The sequence below is a fragment of the Corvus brachyrhynchos genome, unplaced genomic scaffold (assembly GCF_000691975.1).
Source record: "Corvus brachyrhynchos isolate BGI_N302 unplaced genomic scaffold, ASM69197v1 scaffold48, whole genome shotgun sequence".
NCBI classification, from domain to species: Eukaryota; Metazoa; Chordata; class Aves; order Passeriformes; family Corvidae; genus Corvus; species Corvus brachyrhynchos.
The window spans coordinates 4,156,523-4,175,210 of NW_008240027.1; the positions used below are offsets into that span (position 1 = coordinate 4,156,523).

The window sequence follows — 18,688 nt, forward strand, 5'->3', positions numbered from 1 at the left end:
TAACCCCGGGGAACCTCGGTTTCAAAATGGCACCAGACCCTCAGAAGGCAGGGAGAAAGACTTTTCATGGGGAAGGATCTTTTTGCAGCTCTCTGTGAGCAGCACTGCTTCTGCTGAGAGTCCAACGCCAGTGGAGGCAGCGGGGCGGGGGGGGTGCCTGGGCAATTAGGGACCAGCTGCTCTCTGAGCAAAGCTGCCTCCCAAGCTGATGTAAAGGAGCATTGAATAAACTGAGCTTTGCCTTGGTGGTGGCTGGGGTCTTCAGAAGACAGCCAGGGCTCAGATGGTGTGATGCTCCTTCACGTCTCCCCAAAAGCCTTCAGCACCCCAGCATGTCTTCCAGACACCTCACATTGGCAAGATTAGAACAGCTCAGCACTGAGATACCCCACAGTGCTGGGAAGGAGAGCTGGGATCAGCATCATGTTTCCCACTACCCCTGGCTGCCACCTGAAGTTCAACACTACACAGGTAAGATCAGTTTGTCCAAGCTCCTGATGATCTGGCACAGCACAAGAAGCAGAGCAAGAAACACAGACTTACCCCAAACCCCATCTAGCTGTTCAACCATGCAAGAGACTCTGCCTTAAAACCCCACGTTTGGATTAAATTAACTTGCTCAAGTGAAGAAATTCAGCTGTGTGCCAAAAGGAGAACTGCTCACTGTACTGTATTAATGGATTAAAAAACAAAAACACACTACTCTCTTTGCCTGGACTTATTTTTGGAAGAGGGGAGGAAGGAACGTCATTCTTATGAGAGAAGGATCAATAGGCAGATCACTGCTAACTCTATTAGCCACTGCTCTAAACAGAGCGCACAGCTGACACAGGTGCTAAGCCATGTGCTTCTGGACAATTTTAAAAATGCTCATCAGATGCTACACAAGGTTTAACATGCCAATCAATAATGCTCAGATGTAAAGGCAAAAATTGAAGTTACAAACAATGGAGTAAAGTGACGCTGCCAAAAACTTCCTGTAAGCACCACCCAAAACAAGAAAAATGAAACCAATTTAGCTCCAGATTAAGAAACAGGAACTAGAGATGAATCAATTTAGCCTGTTGGGCTGGGTCGCCATATATCATGGCTCAGCAGTGGAGTGGGAAGCAGCCAGACAGTGAGAAACCCTTCCCCCTCCTTTTCTGCAGGCTTCTAGCTCTGATCCCTGTTATCAATTAATTTAACAGAACCCCTCTACACAGACAAGCACACAGAGCATTCAGACTCCTTAAATGGCAGGACAGAAACTATTTATCACACATGAATCTCAAAGGAAAGGAGAGAGGAAAAAAAAAAAAGGCAGCTAGGAATTCTCCACCTGAAACACCATCTTGTTTTCTGAACCTCAGTTAAATAAAGTACCTTAAATAAAAAAGGTCCCTCTGCTACTTTCAAAAATTAACATTATTGGAAAGACTGAACAAGACATTTAAGGAATTTCCTGTAATTTCTATTGGGTTTTACTGACTTTTAGCAGAACTGAAGCTTTAGCAGGCAAGGTTATTACAGAGCAAGGTGTGTGTGCACAGATGCACACACATACTCACTCTCCACACTTCACAGCAGCGTTAGCACGAGAGTTGTTTGGAAAGGATTCTGGGACCCTTCAAAAGGTGCTAGCTAAAGCCTCTTTGATCAGATTATTAAAGCTATGTCAATTTTATCACTTGAGCTCAAGTGTTCTGGAAAATGTCAAATCCTTTCAGCTCCTACAGTTTAAAGATTTTCAATAGGAGTGGATCTGGGAGGGTGGAGGGCTGCTGGGCTGACAGGCAGGAGGCCCAAAGGGAAGCCACGCAGCAGCTGAGACAGAGGCTGACAGATTAGGGCAGAAGGGATGAGTCCTTGCCACCAAGACAGCATGCAAAAGTTGGCTGGCTCTAAGGACAAAGCTGGTTCTGCACTGACCTGCAGGCTCCCGGACTCAGCGGTCCTTGGCCAAAGTCTGCTGACCGAGAAGCATCGAATGGCAGCCAGCCAACATTTGGGACACGCTAACAAAAGGGCTTGTAGAAAGGAAAGTGCTGAGACAGCAAAGCAGTGTTAAAGTTCCCTCTGCAGCAGCGAGTTTCCCCAGTTAACTCTGACTCTGAACATATGCTCTGCCAGGCTGCCTGAAATGGCAGAGATCCAAAAATGTGCCAGGGATGCAACCTCTCAAGTCAGGACCAGGGGCAGGAGAACAAACGACATTAGAAAAACGACAACTTTCTGTAAAGTCAGCTTAATGCTACACCACTAGATGTTTCCCCATCCCAAATTATCCATGGATCTTACCCCAAAATGTAATATTTAAAACCCACCATTAAATCATTGTTTCCACCTCATTCAAGTTGTTTGGTCTCTCACTTGATCTTGGGGCAATGTTTTATATCAGGCAATAATCAACTTAAAACACTCCTCCATCCCACGGCAGCAGAGAACAGCCTGTAGTTTTACACTTGGACCATCAAATCGCCCAAGTAGTCAGTCACCCCAGAAGCATGTGGAAGGAGACTTAGAATAGAGGTTACTCAAATGAACAGTGCAGATAAACCCTTTTATTTCTATTCCACATTAGACTGCAGCACATTCAGTGAGCAGAAGAGGACGGAAAGGAGATGCCCAGCAGTCCCTGCACCACTGTATACTCAAACACTGGGACTTAAAACTTCTGAACCACTGAAAGGGCTCCAGGTAAAAAACTCAGAAACTGAGACATTACTTCTGTTAGGAACCATACAAAGGCTCAAAATAGATCTTCAGGAAAAAGGAATTCCCTCTGTGAGACTTCTGCTAAGTTACAGTGCTGCTAGGGGGAGACTCCCTTTTGTCGAGAGATGAAAGGTGGAACATACAGTAAGAAAGCATGGAAGTATCTATTTACATAATTTAAAAGAAGGCAATTTGCAGTGGAGAAGACCTTCCGAAGCTGTGCCCAATTCCTTGTCACTGGGTACCTGCCCTCATAGATATATCTGGTGGAGAGCTCCACACAAACCCTCTGTGAACACAGCAGTGGTGAGTGTTCCAAGTTCAGGTTTTGTGTTGCAGCACAACTTCCCTTCCCAGTGGTAAAAGCTTCAAATAGGCCTACCTTTGGATTACCACTGCTGCTGCGAGCACCAGATGGGACACTATGGTTCTTTAACAAGAAAAAGGGAAGCTACCCACTTTACACTCACTTTTCAATGTCACTGTTCTTACAGGTCTTCTGCATGGTCTCCTGTTTACTGCTTTCACCATTACTCGTTGAGGGCATTTCTGTTGAGGGAAGAACAGAAAAATTAGTAAGAGAACATTAGATCATTGCAATGAAATAGTCTGAGCAAGTCACAGTTTCAGAGGACCCCAGTGAGTCATTTTCATGCCAGTTCTTGGTAACAGAGAGAAGTGACTGATGCTAAGTGTCCCTGTCTGGCAGGGGGGCCTCTCTGGACAGTACATTTCTATGATTCAGGGCTCAAAATACAACCCCTGCTCTCTCCCCACTTCATAGTGATCTGACCCCCACTGATGTACTCAGTGTTTAAGCAAGGATTTAATTCAGAAGGGTCGATGCAGCTGCCACATGAAAGTGTACTTTTAGAAAGGTGGGCTCAGAGCAAATCCACCCAGCCCAGACCCTGCTCTCAGCCTCTTCCATTTGCTGAGACCCCTCAGATACAAGCAGAAAAATATATGCCAGGTAACTAGAATGACAGAATAGTCTGCTCATCATGGCTGCTCCCAGCACTGGAGAGAGTGTGAGACACCAGCTGGAGGTGAGAAGATGAACCAGTCCCAGGGTTGTAAATTCATAACTGCGGATTCAGGTAGAAGGTATGAAGAAAACAGCTCATAGCAAATGTCATCAGGGCTGCCTCCTCATCACCTCCGTGGCTGTAGCTACTGAAGCTGCTCATACCTACAAGCAAGTGCTTCTACATCACAGAAAAGAAATATGATTGCCTATCCCACAGAAGAAAATGCCTGTGATAGATATCCTATGCTCTCCATTTAACCATCATGCCCTTGGCAAAACTGGTTTTACTCCCTTCCCCCACTCCCACTGGCAAGTAGTTATGTCTTGTAGGTACTTTCAAGGCTGGGAATCAAATGCCCAAAGCATGACAGGAACACAACATGGAACAAAATCATTGGGACATGTCTCTTCAGGTCGGTGAGCTTCAGTTTCCTTCCTAAGGGAGCTGGAGCAGCACTGCCCAGCTCTGGAAATGGATTTGGCATCTACAGCTGGAAAGCGCCAGGTTTTATTATTCTCATATTTCCACTAGGTTGCTGCTTACACTTACAGTGCTGCTGGCATTGAATAAAAACCCCCAGCAGTAGAATGGGTTTAACACTTCCCCCTTCCTTCTTAATGCAATGAGCTTTCAAGTAATGTATGCAAAGGTACATATTCACATTTACTCATTTGCTCTGGAGTCTCAACTACAGGTCATGAAATAGGACAGATCCTAGAGTTTCCACTCCAAAGGTGAGGCCTTCAGAGCTGTAGGCTTTTCTTGCCATACAAAGGCCAGCAAGGACAAGATCTATCCAAAAGATACAAGTCTCTAGCATATCCTCTCAAAGAAGGGAATATAAGAAAGCAGTTGAAAAATACTCAACAATAGGTGCACCTGTGTAGTTTAAATGCCCAGCAGCTGAACACCAGCATCACACTGTCAGGCTCTGCGGCTCCCTCTGTAAATATAGCAGCTTGCCTTTCAGTGACATGACATCAAGTCAATCCAATCCCCATCTCTCATCACCATATCCGTTACAGTGGCATTTTTGGGAACTTCCCTAGATGCCATTAACGACAATTAATTGTGCTGTAAAGTTTCAAAAAGAGTGTGTTTTTGTGCATACGTATCTGATGACACTCTGCAAGAGCATTAGTAACTACCTCTCCTAAGTACTGGCAAGCAGAAGACATGGACTATCTATCTGCCCTCCTGCAGTATACAAATTAACAATTTACAATTTCAACACTCACCATCGCTGGCCCATTTAGAAAACTCTGGTGTTATTCGAGTACTTGGTGTGCCACCACTAAAAGAGAAAAGGACAATATGCTAAAGATTGAATACAAAATAAGCTACCCCTTTCACCCACCACTTCTCTCTCAATACTTCTATCCATCAGTCTAAGCTTCAAAATGTGAGCAGATGGCCAGCCAAAAAACATGCTCATACTTCATGGCATCAGCAACACTATTGCATCGCTACAGAAACTCGACAGAATTTCAAGGTGCTTTTACCAGCAACATCACCTCTCATGTTGTAGAGATGGGCAAACAAGTCCAGGAAATGTGCAAGGAAGGACCTTGCTCAAACAGCAAAACAATGTGTTAGGTGCAAGCCACATGAAGGAACTGGGTCACCTGGCCTCAGGTCCTCAGTTCTCTCACCAAGCACTAAGTGTCCACAGCCACTGATAACCCAGCATCCTCCTGCTACAATACCAGAGTCCTGGCTGTGAAGGAGCTTCAGCATCTTTGAGGCCTAGCCTTTGGACTAGCATGGTTAGCAAAGTATTGAATGGACCAATGATTTGGATCCATGTGGCAAATGCCACTTTTCTATGGAGTGAAACCTAATTTTGAACTAGTGTTTGCGACAAGCTAAGCAGTAAGAAAACTTCATTTCACTGCTCTATCAATCACTTCAACCTTGACCCCAAAGGATCACTCAGTGAAAGAGATAGAGGGGTAATTTAAGTCCTGTTTTATGCAGGGCAGAGGGCTTAGAAAGCAATCCTAGCTTCCTGTTAAGACTCATTTTATTTGCCTGAAATGCTTCCCCGAGTTCCCTGAATGCTGGCTGCCTACATTCTCCATATATGTATGTGGGCAAAGCACACATCCTGCCCCAACCCAGAGCTGAATACAGAAGGATTAGTTTGCACATCCCACAACATGTAATGTTGTAATGTAATTGGATGCAATGAAGTCACACATGGGGTGCCAGACTCCTACTGTGCCAACCAAGATTCCAGTGCCATCACACTGTACTGCTAAGAGGCCACATTTCATCATGAAGCAAGATGATGCGTAAGGCCTTAGTACAGCACAGTTCCTCACAGCCAGAATTCATCCTCTGTCCAGCACTGTTCAGGGCAAAGATAGCACTGGCAGGGCAGCGGGGTGGCTCAGAGAGGGAGAGTGTGCAGGGAGGCTTTATTGAGGCTGCACAGGTAGAAATGGAGACCCACCTGTCGGACTATGCTTCTTTGTAAGTCTCTTGTTGCAACCCTTGCACTCAAGTTAACAGGTATTTTCCACAAACTGAGACTCCCCGTAAGTAATGAATGCTGCAATTTAGAAAGGCGTGATACTTACTTTAAAACAGCACCTCGGAGAGCCTCCCTTTCTTTGGCTTCACCTGGCTCTTCTCCAGTGCAAGGGATAATGTCTGCCTCTGTGTACCTGAGCACAAAGGGTTAAGGAATGTACAACCCTGCTGCAGACAGTGGAAAGGCTTTTGAGATGGTTAGGATGCTGTCTGGGATACAAAACAAATTATTTCCAACTGGGAACACCTTAAAAAAAGAGGGGTTGGTATTCATGAAGGGGCTTGCTTTTAAATTCTGGATTAACGTTTTGTTTTAGATGGAAAGAAGCAGAAACCTTTTGACAGTAACATGATTCCACAGCTTCTTGGAAAGGGAAAACCAGTTCTCAAACCTGTGCAAACCTAACCTGCATAATTTCACAAATTCCGTTTGAAGTAGAGAGTTCTTTTACCAGTGAAGGGTTGAAGCTTCACTCTTAAAAGGCTGGTACAGATTTCAATAAACCTAATTCTACAGTTATACATTGCCCCTCATCACAGCTAAGGCAGTGTCTGCCTCATGCCCTTGCAGGAATTCTTCCTTGATGCCTATTACAACTGCTGTGGGACAGAAGTCTGCCCATAGCTCACCCAGAGCTGTGCCCAAAGAGCCTGCCCCCAGATGGAGAAGTTCCCAAAATATGCCTTAATGATAATGCTTCCCATGAACTGTCTAATGAAAGGAAAAAAGAAAATCAAACCTCTCAGAGTGGAAGGTGAATAGCGCTTACGGCACAAACCCCTTGAAAACAAAAGGGTATCTTGTGGAAAATAAACTCAATTCCTACCCATGAAGCAGGAAAAGCTATCCATATGGAAGAAACCTGGATGGAGGCTTATGAAACAGAATAGAGAAAGTAACTGATCCTTTGCAATGTCTCCTATAGACTTCAACGAGGTCTGAAGTAGTGCTGCATCAAGGGTATGATCTCAGAGGGAGTAACTGGGAATCCTTCCTAGTTCAAGTAACACAGTAACTGGAGAAGGCTGTGTCATTTCCAGTAGGGCTGGACACAGATTTTCCACCCAGGGCAGATGTACCTCTGGCTTCCCTCTCAGTAAGAGCCTTTCAAAAACGATACTGTGGTTTCCCATATTCGAGTGTGTCGTCTCCATCCACATCCAGGTCGGCGTCGCTGTCTGGATTCTCCTTCCCGCTGCACATGATAAACCCAGAACCTGAAAGAAAATAAAACACACAGATGAGCATTTGAATTGGAGATGAAGTGTAGGAGATCTCCCAAGAAAGGTGCTACAGCACCAGTTTGCAGGCTTGTCCTTTACTCTTAACAGCCTCATAAAAGGTGCCCTCTCCAAAGATTGCACAAGAACACTCACAGAAATGCTCTAACTTCCTAGATTTTATGCTCTAGATGCCCCCCAACATTGAAAATGGAACATTCTTGACTTTTAGCTCACCACATGAACTATTTTAAAATTGAAGTCACTGTAAGGGTCTCTCTCAAAGGCAAAAAAACAATGAGGCAAAATAGGAAAGAGTAATTTTTCACAGAAGTAGTTAACGCAAAATCCACACTACTAGCAGGTAAGAAAAGGCCACAAGGACGTTCTGAATTACTTCCTAATTCAGATGCAGAGGGCAGGCAGAGGCTAAAACATAATTAGAAATATCTCTTTCATTTTAAAATGCCTTTAGTCATGGCTTAGATTTTTAAAATTTTAAACATTTAAGAACAGAAAACCTGTTTCTGTGAGAGGGGGAAAAAAAATCAGACTTCTGTCATCAACAGCTTCTTACAAGCACTTATATGAGCAAATTGCAATGCAACTCATCAGGAGTTCCTTTTAAAATTTTAAACATTTAAGAACAGCAAACCTGTTTCTGTGAGAGGGGGAAAAAAAAAATCAGACTTCTGTCATTAACAGCTTCTTACAAGCACTTATATGAGCAAATTGCAATGCAACTCATCAGGAGTTCCGCTTCCGCTCTCCCAGCACAGGTGGGTCAGGCACACATCCAGTCCCAACTCCAGCAGGATGCAAGCACTTACAGTTCCACCTGAGGCTGACTGTGCAACAATTGTCACTTTCTAATTTATATATTTATTTTGGTCCCAAGCATTTTGTAAACTGTAACCAGGCTTCTTTTAATTGAATCTGCACAAACACCTACAAAGATGAATCTTCACATGGTATTTGCTGCCAAGGGTTTATTAATGGAAGGGAAACTACAGAAGGCATATTTACTCTTCATGACAGCTAACACTGAATATGCTCTCTCCCATAAGACTGGATATTAAGCAAAGACCTCCTGAACTCTTGAGTGTCGCAAGGTCCCCATTTGTGTCCAATTCCTCAGCAGATCTAAGCTGTTTGGGTACATAAGCTACGTGGATGGAAATGTGCTCACTGCAGCTGCCTCCAGTATTCCCTCACTTAGCACCCCTGTCGAGCAGAGCTGGACACCTGGCTCAGAGAGAGGTACTTGACAGAGCCTGAAGGACCTGGCATATCCTGAGGGCTGGTGACCTAGGATTGTGGTAGACCAGGGTGCACATCCCAACTGTAGACACTGACAGAGTAAGGTAGATGTCGCCTTGGCCTTGCACCAATGCCCCAAAAGGGCTATGTTCCTGTACTGTGATTGTGGTTCTAAATGCAGAATACAGGCTAAAATTATTGTAGAAGCACTGAGTATTATATGCATGTCTGCAGAATGAGGACATTCCAAAGCATTATGACAGCCTTTTCAGGGCTACAGATGTCTGAGTCTGTTCATCCCACTGGGTTCTCACCAGTACACTTAACATAAGCCCAGAAGAATGAACTATATTTCTAACGGTCTGCATCTGTGCAGAGAGCAGGGCAAAGCAAAGGTCTCATTTCCAAGGATACCATGCAGACACAGTTCTTTACTGTCGCTCTCTAGGAACGGATGCTCTCACTGATTCATTAAGCCCCCAATAAAATTTGTTTATATGGATTTGATATTTCTCTTCCCTGAATATCAAGAAGGTCCTTAACAAGTGACAACTGTAGCATGACAATGATTTTAAGACTAACCTTTCCCTAGAAGCATAAACTAGCTTTTACTTCAAAGTAATTGCCAGCCTTAATTTTCAGCAGAGGTAACACAACTAGCACCAACAATGCAGCACTCATGTCTGTGACAGGTACTGTGTGGCAGCCCTGCCTGCAGGTCAGCCCCATGGTGTCACTGGGGCAGCCCTTTTCCAGCAGACCCCTTTCAGAGTGCTTCACATGCTGGCTACACACTGCCAGCCAGCACATGTCATGAACTGCCTCCTCTTGCTGCAATGGCTCATCTAGTAAATCTTCACTCATTCAGTTCATCACAATGTTTGGGAGAAGATTTAGAGGGGTAAGAGAGACCTGTCAAAGAAGCTGGATAGTCTTTCAAAGCTGCTTTAAAAGTCAAGAGTGTGTGATGGGGTGGTAATTTATAGGCATGGCATTTAACCTGCAGTAACACCATCCCCTGCACCTGGCATTACTTTAGCCCATCACTTCTCAAAGGCCATAAACTTTGGACACACAGGTCTTCATTTTTCTTGTCGCTGTGGGAGACACAAATCATGCAAAGCTGGAGCTGTGACTTGGCCAGTCCCAGGAGGTGATCTGAACATTAGCCAGACAATGAATACTTGGAGCAAGTGCCTTGGTGGGGGGGAAGGTGGCCAAATGAATGAACATAAGTGGGACCAACCCACTTATGTGTTACTGTCTCTGCAAGGATGCCAAGCACACAGCAGACATGCACCTTTCCGTCTGTTTTGTTTCCAAGTGACTCAGGCCAACTGGTGGTTTATGGCTAGAGCTTAAGACAAGAAGATCTGCTTACTGCAATACAGTTTACAAATATTAAGGCACCTTGACTTCAGAATCCTTGTGTCCTTGCTCTCAAGACCTTTGTACTTAAGAAAATCCCTTTTAAGTCTGGAAGGAAAATATTCCAGAGCTTCGGCTGAATTTAGCTCTATTGTCTACTGCACTGCCAGCAGACTACTATACTTCCTACGCAGAGAGGGTACAAGGGGAGAGTTTGGACAGTGTGTGTTAAGATGGCAAACACACACTGGGATGATCTGAGAGAGCCTTTCAGTCAGTGGACAGCAGAGCAGAGAAGTTCATAGGTTAAAATGAGGGGCAGGAGAAAGATAAATTTTCTTTTCTTATCAAACAAGGACTCCCAGACCAACACCTAAAGGAAGGCACAATAAGGTGATCCAACTCTCAGTTTTTCACTTAATATGGAATTATTTTTTTATGTCACCAAGTGCAGTCCATTGCAACATGGTAATAAACAATGATTTAGAAACTGTATGCTAATAAAAGTAACCTCCATGAATCCAAAAAATACTTGGAATATAAGTTGTTCCATCAGTTTTAGGACTTCAGAAGCTGCTTTAAATAAAACGGAAAAACAAAAGCCACAAAATATGTTTCTGATGTGAATCAAAAGATCCATAAATCCCAGTACTGCTCCTGCACACAAGAAAACACTAAAGAATGGGATGCAAAGCTTGGCCCAGCATCACCTGGGGAATGAATGGCCTGCAACCAGCATCCTAATACCTTTTCATTCTGCAGCAGGGATGGATTTTGAGGCCAGTTCCAGTGGGATGGGGTTTGGTGCCACAATTTCAACCTGACCCTCCTTGTCTAACTTCCTGGGGTTGCTTCCATGCACAAAGCCAGTGAAAACACCCACGCAGCTGTTCAAATATTTGACGTCTGAACTAGTTGACATTATTCATTCATCTCAGGCTCATTCAAACCAGATTTCTGGACAAGTGCTGTTATAAATGGATTAAGAAGACCACTAAATGCAAGGAAGGCCCAAAAGGACCACACCTGCTTCTCACTAACTCAGCCCAAATGTAAAGAGGGCTCACAACTTCAAGCTCCTGCTGGTGGTGTGCGCTGCTATCCAGGAGAAAGGAAAACATGAAATGGAGCACAGAGGACAGGAGCTTCCAGAACACCCCCTACCACTCCACTCGGGTGATTTGCAATTCAATAGCATGCACTGGGAACAGGGAAGGGTTCCTCCAGCAAGGCTCTGCTTCTGAAGGTCACACAGCAATTCACAGCCATCAGCAAACACCGCCTAGAGCAGACCTCTAAAGCCAGTGTGTTATCCAGAGGTCAATGCTCAGGACCAGAACTTTATCCCCAAGTGTTAACAAAGTGAAATCCAACAACTGAATGTTAACTTGTGAGTTTGACCTAGGAACTCATAAGAGACGTGATCTGTTATTCACAGAAGCAGCTGTGACTTCTTAGGAGTCACCCAAGGCCTGAGGAATGTAATTCCACATGTGAACTTGAAAATGCTGCTTTTAAATGAAAAAAGAACAAACACAGTGCACATTACTGCTGAGCAGCTTGGTGGCATCTCAGTACTCTCCTATACCTTTCCTCTTCCTTGTTGAGAATTTTTTGCTCTTGCTGTGCATTTCATAGGAGGCAATCCCTTGTCATATGCTGCCAGCCCCAATACAATTAGCCTCCTGATGCTAAAGCAGCACAATTCTCTGACAGTCTCAATCCCAGCTGCCTCCTTAAGGACCAGACAAACAGAAGTGAACAGGCAGGTCAGACGCTGGGGCCATTAAGCAGAGAAAAAACAAAGTTACAGCTCTGTCTCCAATCCCCATTGCTCTTGTAGCCAGGTGCTCTGACAAGCAATTCCAGCACTGGTATTGAGTGGCACCTCTATAAACCCTGTGACAGTTTGGGAGACAAACTCACCCATCAATCAGAATGTACCTATCAACATCACTTACCTAGCACTGTGTACACAGCTTTCTTTGCTTGGGCTTGTCTTAGAGCAGTCTGCCTGAGCACCAATTCGAGTTAGTTTCTGAAAAATTTAGGTACTCTACACAAGCAACAGTGTTTCTGAAATACTGACTCAGAGTCAGAAAAGCAGGAAAAATTCGCATGCCTCTTAACTGCTGCCAGCTTCAAGCACTGGCAGGCTACAGGAATCAGCTGAGCTTGAAGGTGAAAACACTTCCCATTCTTGTCATGTACCTATTAATAATGTGTGTAGATAAATCTCACCAGAAATCTTTTCCTTCCCCTTTTTGTAAGTTATCATAGCACTTTTCTTTCTCCTAAGTTGTCCCCTATGCCTAAGCATCCTCTCTGACCTCTGCACTGCTTCTCAAATCTCACTTCCTTTGTGCAGTCCTCCTGATGAGTGGTCACCTGAACAACTCTTGAGTGAATGGTGGCCCAGGCTAAGATCAAGAGTCATTAACATGATATATAATAAGCAGATTCACAATACAGATAAAAGGACTTCACATTCAAGTCCCTCCTTTTCTCCATCACATTCAGTGGCAGATGGTCAAAGTGACAACATATGCTGCTACAGGTGCTGACAGCACTGCTGGCTCCTGCACAGGCACGAGCTCACACGGAGACTGGCAGTCTTAAGGGTAGAATGGTAACACAACCAGACCACTGCAGACCCAAATGACCCAGCTTAATTTCACGAGCACAGGTAGGAAAACACAGACCTACTGTGCCTGACCTCTGCTCCTCAACTCCTATCTAGGCACATCGCTTTTGGTGGCCAGCTGTTCTGTATATATTTTAAATTATATGTTTATATTTAATTATCACTCCAAAGAAAGCCAAGGAAGAAAACTAAGACATCAGTATTATAATTTGCGCTACCACTGTGAATGCAGCTACTGGATGCTGCTCATGCAGAGGATCAAACTCATCTGGATAACTAACATTTCTTCAGTTTGGCCCCCAAGGAATGGGGGGTGGGGGTGCGTGTGAAATCTATACTGGAAATATTCTAGAAATCCTGAATTTTGTGTAAATCCCGTAAATGGGTCTAAATTAAAATCCATCTCAGAGGCATAGAGCTCTATCGGGGCCTATTTTGGCTGGGAAGAGGCATTCATTCTGTTTGCAGGTAGTATACATGTGTTCAGGAAAGAAGAAAAGCCTCCCATAAATCTCCAGAACTGTGGCCTTTGCTAATTACACTCCTTGCAGTGACCCCCTTCTGTACAACCTCCCTTTCCAGCACATTCACTCTATTTTCTTACCGAAATGTCACTCATTGGCTTCTTGGAGAGTAAAAACAATGAAGGCAATAAAAGTAGTTTATGCAGACTCACGGCCAGGCCTCACATACTTCCGAGAATGGCTCTAAACTGGGTTTATTTCATCATCTGCTGAAGTATCCCAAGCTAGTACTAAGAGGACAAGGTGGCATGGATGCCATTTTATTGTGAGACATCTGGGAAGACACAGAAAGCCGCTAAAAATTCTTGAAAATGAGAGCAAGGCAGAGATGAGGCCATGTTGAACCTACAGATCCATAATGCCTCCCCAGCTTAATTTTTCAGCAGTGAAATTGTTCCCCCACTTTTTCCTAGCACCAACAGGGATAGAATACTTCTGGTGAGGTTCCCAGCCTGTTGCAGAAAAAAAGATGACAATCAGAAGCCAAGAAAAGCTGCTTACAAAACAAGAGTTTCATTTCTCTGGAGCCAGATCCATTTAAAGCTAAACGGTGATTTACCTGGAAAACTGACACCCAACTGTGTTGTTACAGCACACACCTGAAAGAGCAGATGCATCCATCTGATGCCATCTATTAGCTCCCACAGAGGCACAAATGGGCTGTCAGACCTGACTGCTTACCAGTGTGGATGCTTACAGGGATCTCTGCTCACAGATCACACAAACAGCTGCCTTTAAAGAAAGGGGCCATATAATTTTACGACCATTAACATAATTTTGCAGCAGCATGCTGAACAAAGGGCAGGCAAGCACTGCTGTACAGAGTAAGAGCCAGCTGCTGCAAGGCTCAGGAAGAGGCTTCCCCACCCCTTGCAGCATTGAGGAGTATTCCAGAGATGTCTTTTATGCCTCCAGGTACAGATTATGGCTGCAGAGGGGAAAACACACTCAGACCACAGGTCTGATCTGGTTTGGCCATTCATGGCTGCCTCCTAGAGCCTCGTGCTGGTGTGATACAGGAAGGTGAGAACAGCCTCATGTCTGTCTCAAAGGCTGCTCTTCAAAACCCAGAGCTAAAGTACAAAAGCAGCAGCAACAGCCATGGTCTTTGCAGCTACAGCTCGTTTTCCACGGTTAGGGAAAGGTGGATCTGAAAGCTTTTGTTCCCCTGGGGAGAGGGTGGAAACAAACAAAAAAGGAAGAGGGAGAATTAAAGTAATCTTGAATCACTAAGCAGATTCACATCACTGGATCAATAAGCACCACTGACAGGGATCACAGGAATGTCGCAACTTTGCCAATAATAAAGCAGCACAGCAGAGCCTGGAGGATGACTTTTCTAAGGCAGCCGAGCATGAAGCAGCAAGGCTGGTGAACAGCTGAAAGTGACACCCTGGCTTACATCGGGCTGCTGCCAGTGGTGGGGCTCAATGCAGTTTGCTTTAAATAATGATGAGCACAGAGATTGTATTCATGGGGGAAAGGCAACCAAGGACTGGAAAAACCAAGGGCTAAATTTCATAGGCCAAACACATGTGCTCTTCCTCCCAAACTAATTCTTTTCTGGGGTGGAAAGAAGAAAGAAAAATCAGTGCTAATTTAATCAATTGATCAGTCTATTGATTGCAAAACTGGAGCTGCTAGTTAGCCATGTGCTGTAATGCCCTCAACTCTGAAACCACAAAACACACCATTGATTTCTTCACTTCCAGCTCCAAAACAAGAAATAAAACTGGGCTTTCAGTGGAAAAACAACTTCCTCATCCAGGGAGAAGATGCAAGCAAAGAAGAGAGGCCAGGAAACAGGGACAGCCGCAGCTTGCGAGGTTCAAACTGAAATTAGTTACAGATGCAGTCACAGTGTCTTGTGTAAACTCTATCGATTGGGTGGCTGACAGTCTTGGGAGCCTCCATAGTAGGACAATCAATCCGGCTGCAGTGTCACCTGCCACTTTGCTGAACAGTTGACAATGCAATTATCCAGTGTGGAGGCAGGGAGTTGGCGTGTGTCAAACGCAGTTAGCCACTTTCCGGGCACTACTCGATAATGCGTTTCACCGCCATGTGTAGGAGACGACACACGGAGACAGGAGCTGTTTAGAGCCATTGAGACCTGTGCTCCCTTTTTCCTTTAGAAACATCTCACTGCCCCTGACTTAACAACTGTATTCTAAAATGCTATTAAAATCACGTCAATCAACTATTGTGTGCTTAAAGCTCAAGTTTGACCTGAGTGTCCAAGAAGTAGGTTGCAGTTCTAGCAAAACTGCAGACCCTTGAGGGAAAAAAATTAAAAATTTATCAGATTACTATCTTAAAGCTGGGGATTTTCAAAACCACAGCTAACAGACCACTAGAAAACTGGATTGCAGAGCAACTGATGTCTGAGATCGATGAAAACTGAAGTTTAAAGAAACTGTCAACTTGAAACCCAGTCTACTTCAAAAAATTGAGTAGTTTCAGGTGCTCTACCTGCTCCCTTACTCCCCCTGCTAATTTTCATGGTGTTACAACCACATTTTCTGGTTTCTTTTTTTGTCCTCCTTCCTCTAGGAAGATCGTGACAGACATCCCTTTTCATCCCCCAAATATGATACATAATACTGTAAAATGGAGAGAATCCCACTTTGTCCCAAAGAAAATCTTTGCCTGGTTAGAGTGCTGTCAGTATCACATAAATCAACCACCAAGGTCTAGTTCATTGTGCTCCTTTCAGCTAATGCATTCTGGCAGTCTGAGCATAAAAATTAGATTCTTAGGTTTTTGTATGCATTCAAGTTACCAAAAATGTACAATCAACAATGACTAATTTTAACGGCTATCCTCACCAATTTCTTTTTTTCCAGTTAAAATTATTTTTACTTTGCTAAGTCCCATTGATTACTTTGTGTTCTAAAATGAAGAAAATGGTGCTCCTTGAAGAATTACGTGAACTTCAAACACACATGACATTGGGCATCAATTACATGACAGGTCATGCTGGCTTTTGTAAGTAACGTAAGAGGTTTTTTCTTCTTAGATCACATACTACTCTAATCTGTTTTTCTGGCTCACTAGAGTCAACTTATGATATTAATATACAGGACAATACTTAAGAAATATTTATTAACCATAGAACCCTTCAAATTCTATATGCAGACACAAACTACAGAGGAAGAATCAGGTGCAGCCCATGTGATTATTGTATCTAACACTATGCAAACAGATTTTGTTAGCATTTTTAGGTCAACTATTATCTTCTGGGCAAATACTTGCTGTCAAAGGAGAGAGGTGCAAACATTAAGAAGTGGTTGGGCTATTACATCAGACCAGTCCAAATTATTGTGCTTCTGCAATGTAGGGATTACCAGGATTACCACTTTTACACAGCGGCTGAGGTAAGGGATACAAGTGCTCTGGGGCTCAGCAGGGATAGGGCACAGAATAAGCACATGAGAAACACAAAATTTATACGTCTTGCCCACTTGGAAGCTTACAGCAGATAGAAGTGACCAGCAGAAGGTAGCAACCCAAACATAGGAAGGCTAAAATTCAAGGACTGAGAGGCTGGGAAAGATGCTCAGATGTACAGACACATTCGCCTTAGAGAGAGACGCTGACACTGGAAACGTGGCAGAGAAATGTACTGAACTGAGCTCTTGCAAAATGGGGGAAGATTAAGAATTTCACTACAGCAAAGATTCCCTATACTCTTACCACAGACTGCTCTTGCATCCAGGCTGAAGTTTGCTTCAGCCTGCCAAAGTAAAATGAATTCTTGCTCATCTATACAGCAACAACAAAACTGATTCTAGTTACTAGACCACTCTTCCAAAAGGCCTAAATATGCCAGTGACATCTTCCATTTCCCACACAGTGTCTTAAGAGAAGTCACACACTTACTGTTCAGCTCAAACGCTCTTGCTGCATTTGAGTAGATCAGTTTATACCCTCTTACCAGTATAACCTTAAATACAGCCTTAATCTCCTGACATGGGAGAAGAGAAGTCTCCTTGCCTCTTGAAGCTTTCCTGCATGTCTCATTATATTTTATTTGAAAAAGAGGGCACAGCTGGCTACTAAGTGAGATTCTAGAGCAAGACTTTTAAGGTTTGTCACCAGCTCTGTTACTATCTTTGTAACACTAGAGAAGACGCTTCTCCATGTTTCCACACGTGTCAAACACAGATTTTAAGAGTTTCGTTGTAGAGCTCTGCTTTCATGAGATCACAGAGAGATGCACAAGTGAGTTTTCCTTCTCTACTTGGAGCTTTCTGCCAGGCAGTTACCAGACCCAAGAAGTCACTGCAATCACAAAATCCTGTTGTTGAGGTAGGAGAACAAAAAGGTATCTATTTAGGTTCTGAGGCCAGGTCCTCACACGTGAAAGAATTATTCTAATGCTGCATGGATTTAGAAGGAGAACAAACTGGAGGAGCATACAGCTAGTGCCCCAATGCTCCTTCTGGGACAACTAAGCCACACCGGATTAAGGCTGGCCTACAACACTTGCTGCTCAAACTGAAGCATATCTTGATTCTGTGGCGATAGAAAGCTGACAGTGGAAGGACTGCAGCCATTTGCTAGAAACTTTTAAACATTTTAATACAGTCCCACTTTCCAGACAGCTGCCCTAATTGTACATGACATGAGATCCAATGCAAATGGACACCCAAGGATAACTGTAGTTTGTTACAGCTTATAAAGGCTTTACCAAGTTCCTCTATGCATATGCTTAGTTGTGCTGTTCTTTTCCCTTGGTAAGACATTAACAAACAGATCCAAGGCCTTTGCTAGCCTGGGAAGAGGGCAGCATGGAAATATAAAAAGAAATACAGAAAAATAAAGAGAAACTTCAGAGCTAAGTAATCCCTGTGTGTTTCTCCTTCTTCAAGAGTATTACAATCTATCAGACAGATCCTTGTCATGTTGATCTTTCTTAGAAAGTATCCTTCCCTGAAAATGCCCTGCTTGCCATTTTAACATTTTCAAAGTCTTTCTCTGTTCTGTGTTATTTTTGATGCAACTGATCTGCTGAAGCAAAAGAAACCCAGAAGAGCAATGGTGACTAGCTTGCTAATGCACCTAGAGGAAGGCTTTTTGGTGGGGGAGCTGAAGGGGAGAAGAGGAGGACAGGGCGGGTGGAGAGAACTTAGCTACAATTCTTCAATTCTTTCATATCTAAAGAGGACAGCAATCTCTGTTCTATCAGACCGCACGGTTCGTGCTTTAAATGGTACTTGCTGCCAGCTTGCTTTCCCTGTCTCTCTCCCTTTGAAGCAGACTGGACAGCTTCCTCAAGCTGGCGTTATCACTCCCTCTAACCACTCTTGGCAGGCAATCTAATTCCCCCTGAAAAGGTCACCGCCATTTTAACTGCCTTTCAATCACATTAAGCACGCTGCCGCTCGTGCTCAGAGGACTGCGCC

At 44.0% G+C, this 18,688-nt stretch overlaps 1 protein-coding gene across 1 annotated transcript in view; it reads right to left on the minus strand.

Annotated features, from left to right (window-relative positions):
• RNF220 (ring finger protein 220) overlaps nt 1–18,688 on the minus strand; it is a 222,351-nt gene that overhangs the window by 24,236 nt on the left and 179,427 nt on the right. The window contains exons 11-14 of the mRNA XM_017743556.1: nt 7,385–7,481; nt 6,311–6,397; nt 4,967–5,022; nt 3,168–3,246 (exon numbers count right to left, since the gene is read on the minus strand). Of these exons, the coding sequence (XP_017599045.1) occupies nt 3,168–3,246; nt 4,967–5,022; nt 6,311–6,397; nt 7,385–7,481 (319 nt within the window). The remainder of the gene's footprint in view (nt 1–3,167; nt 3,247–4,966; nt 5,023–6,310; nt 6,398–7,384; nt 7,482–18,688) is intronic.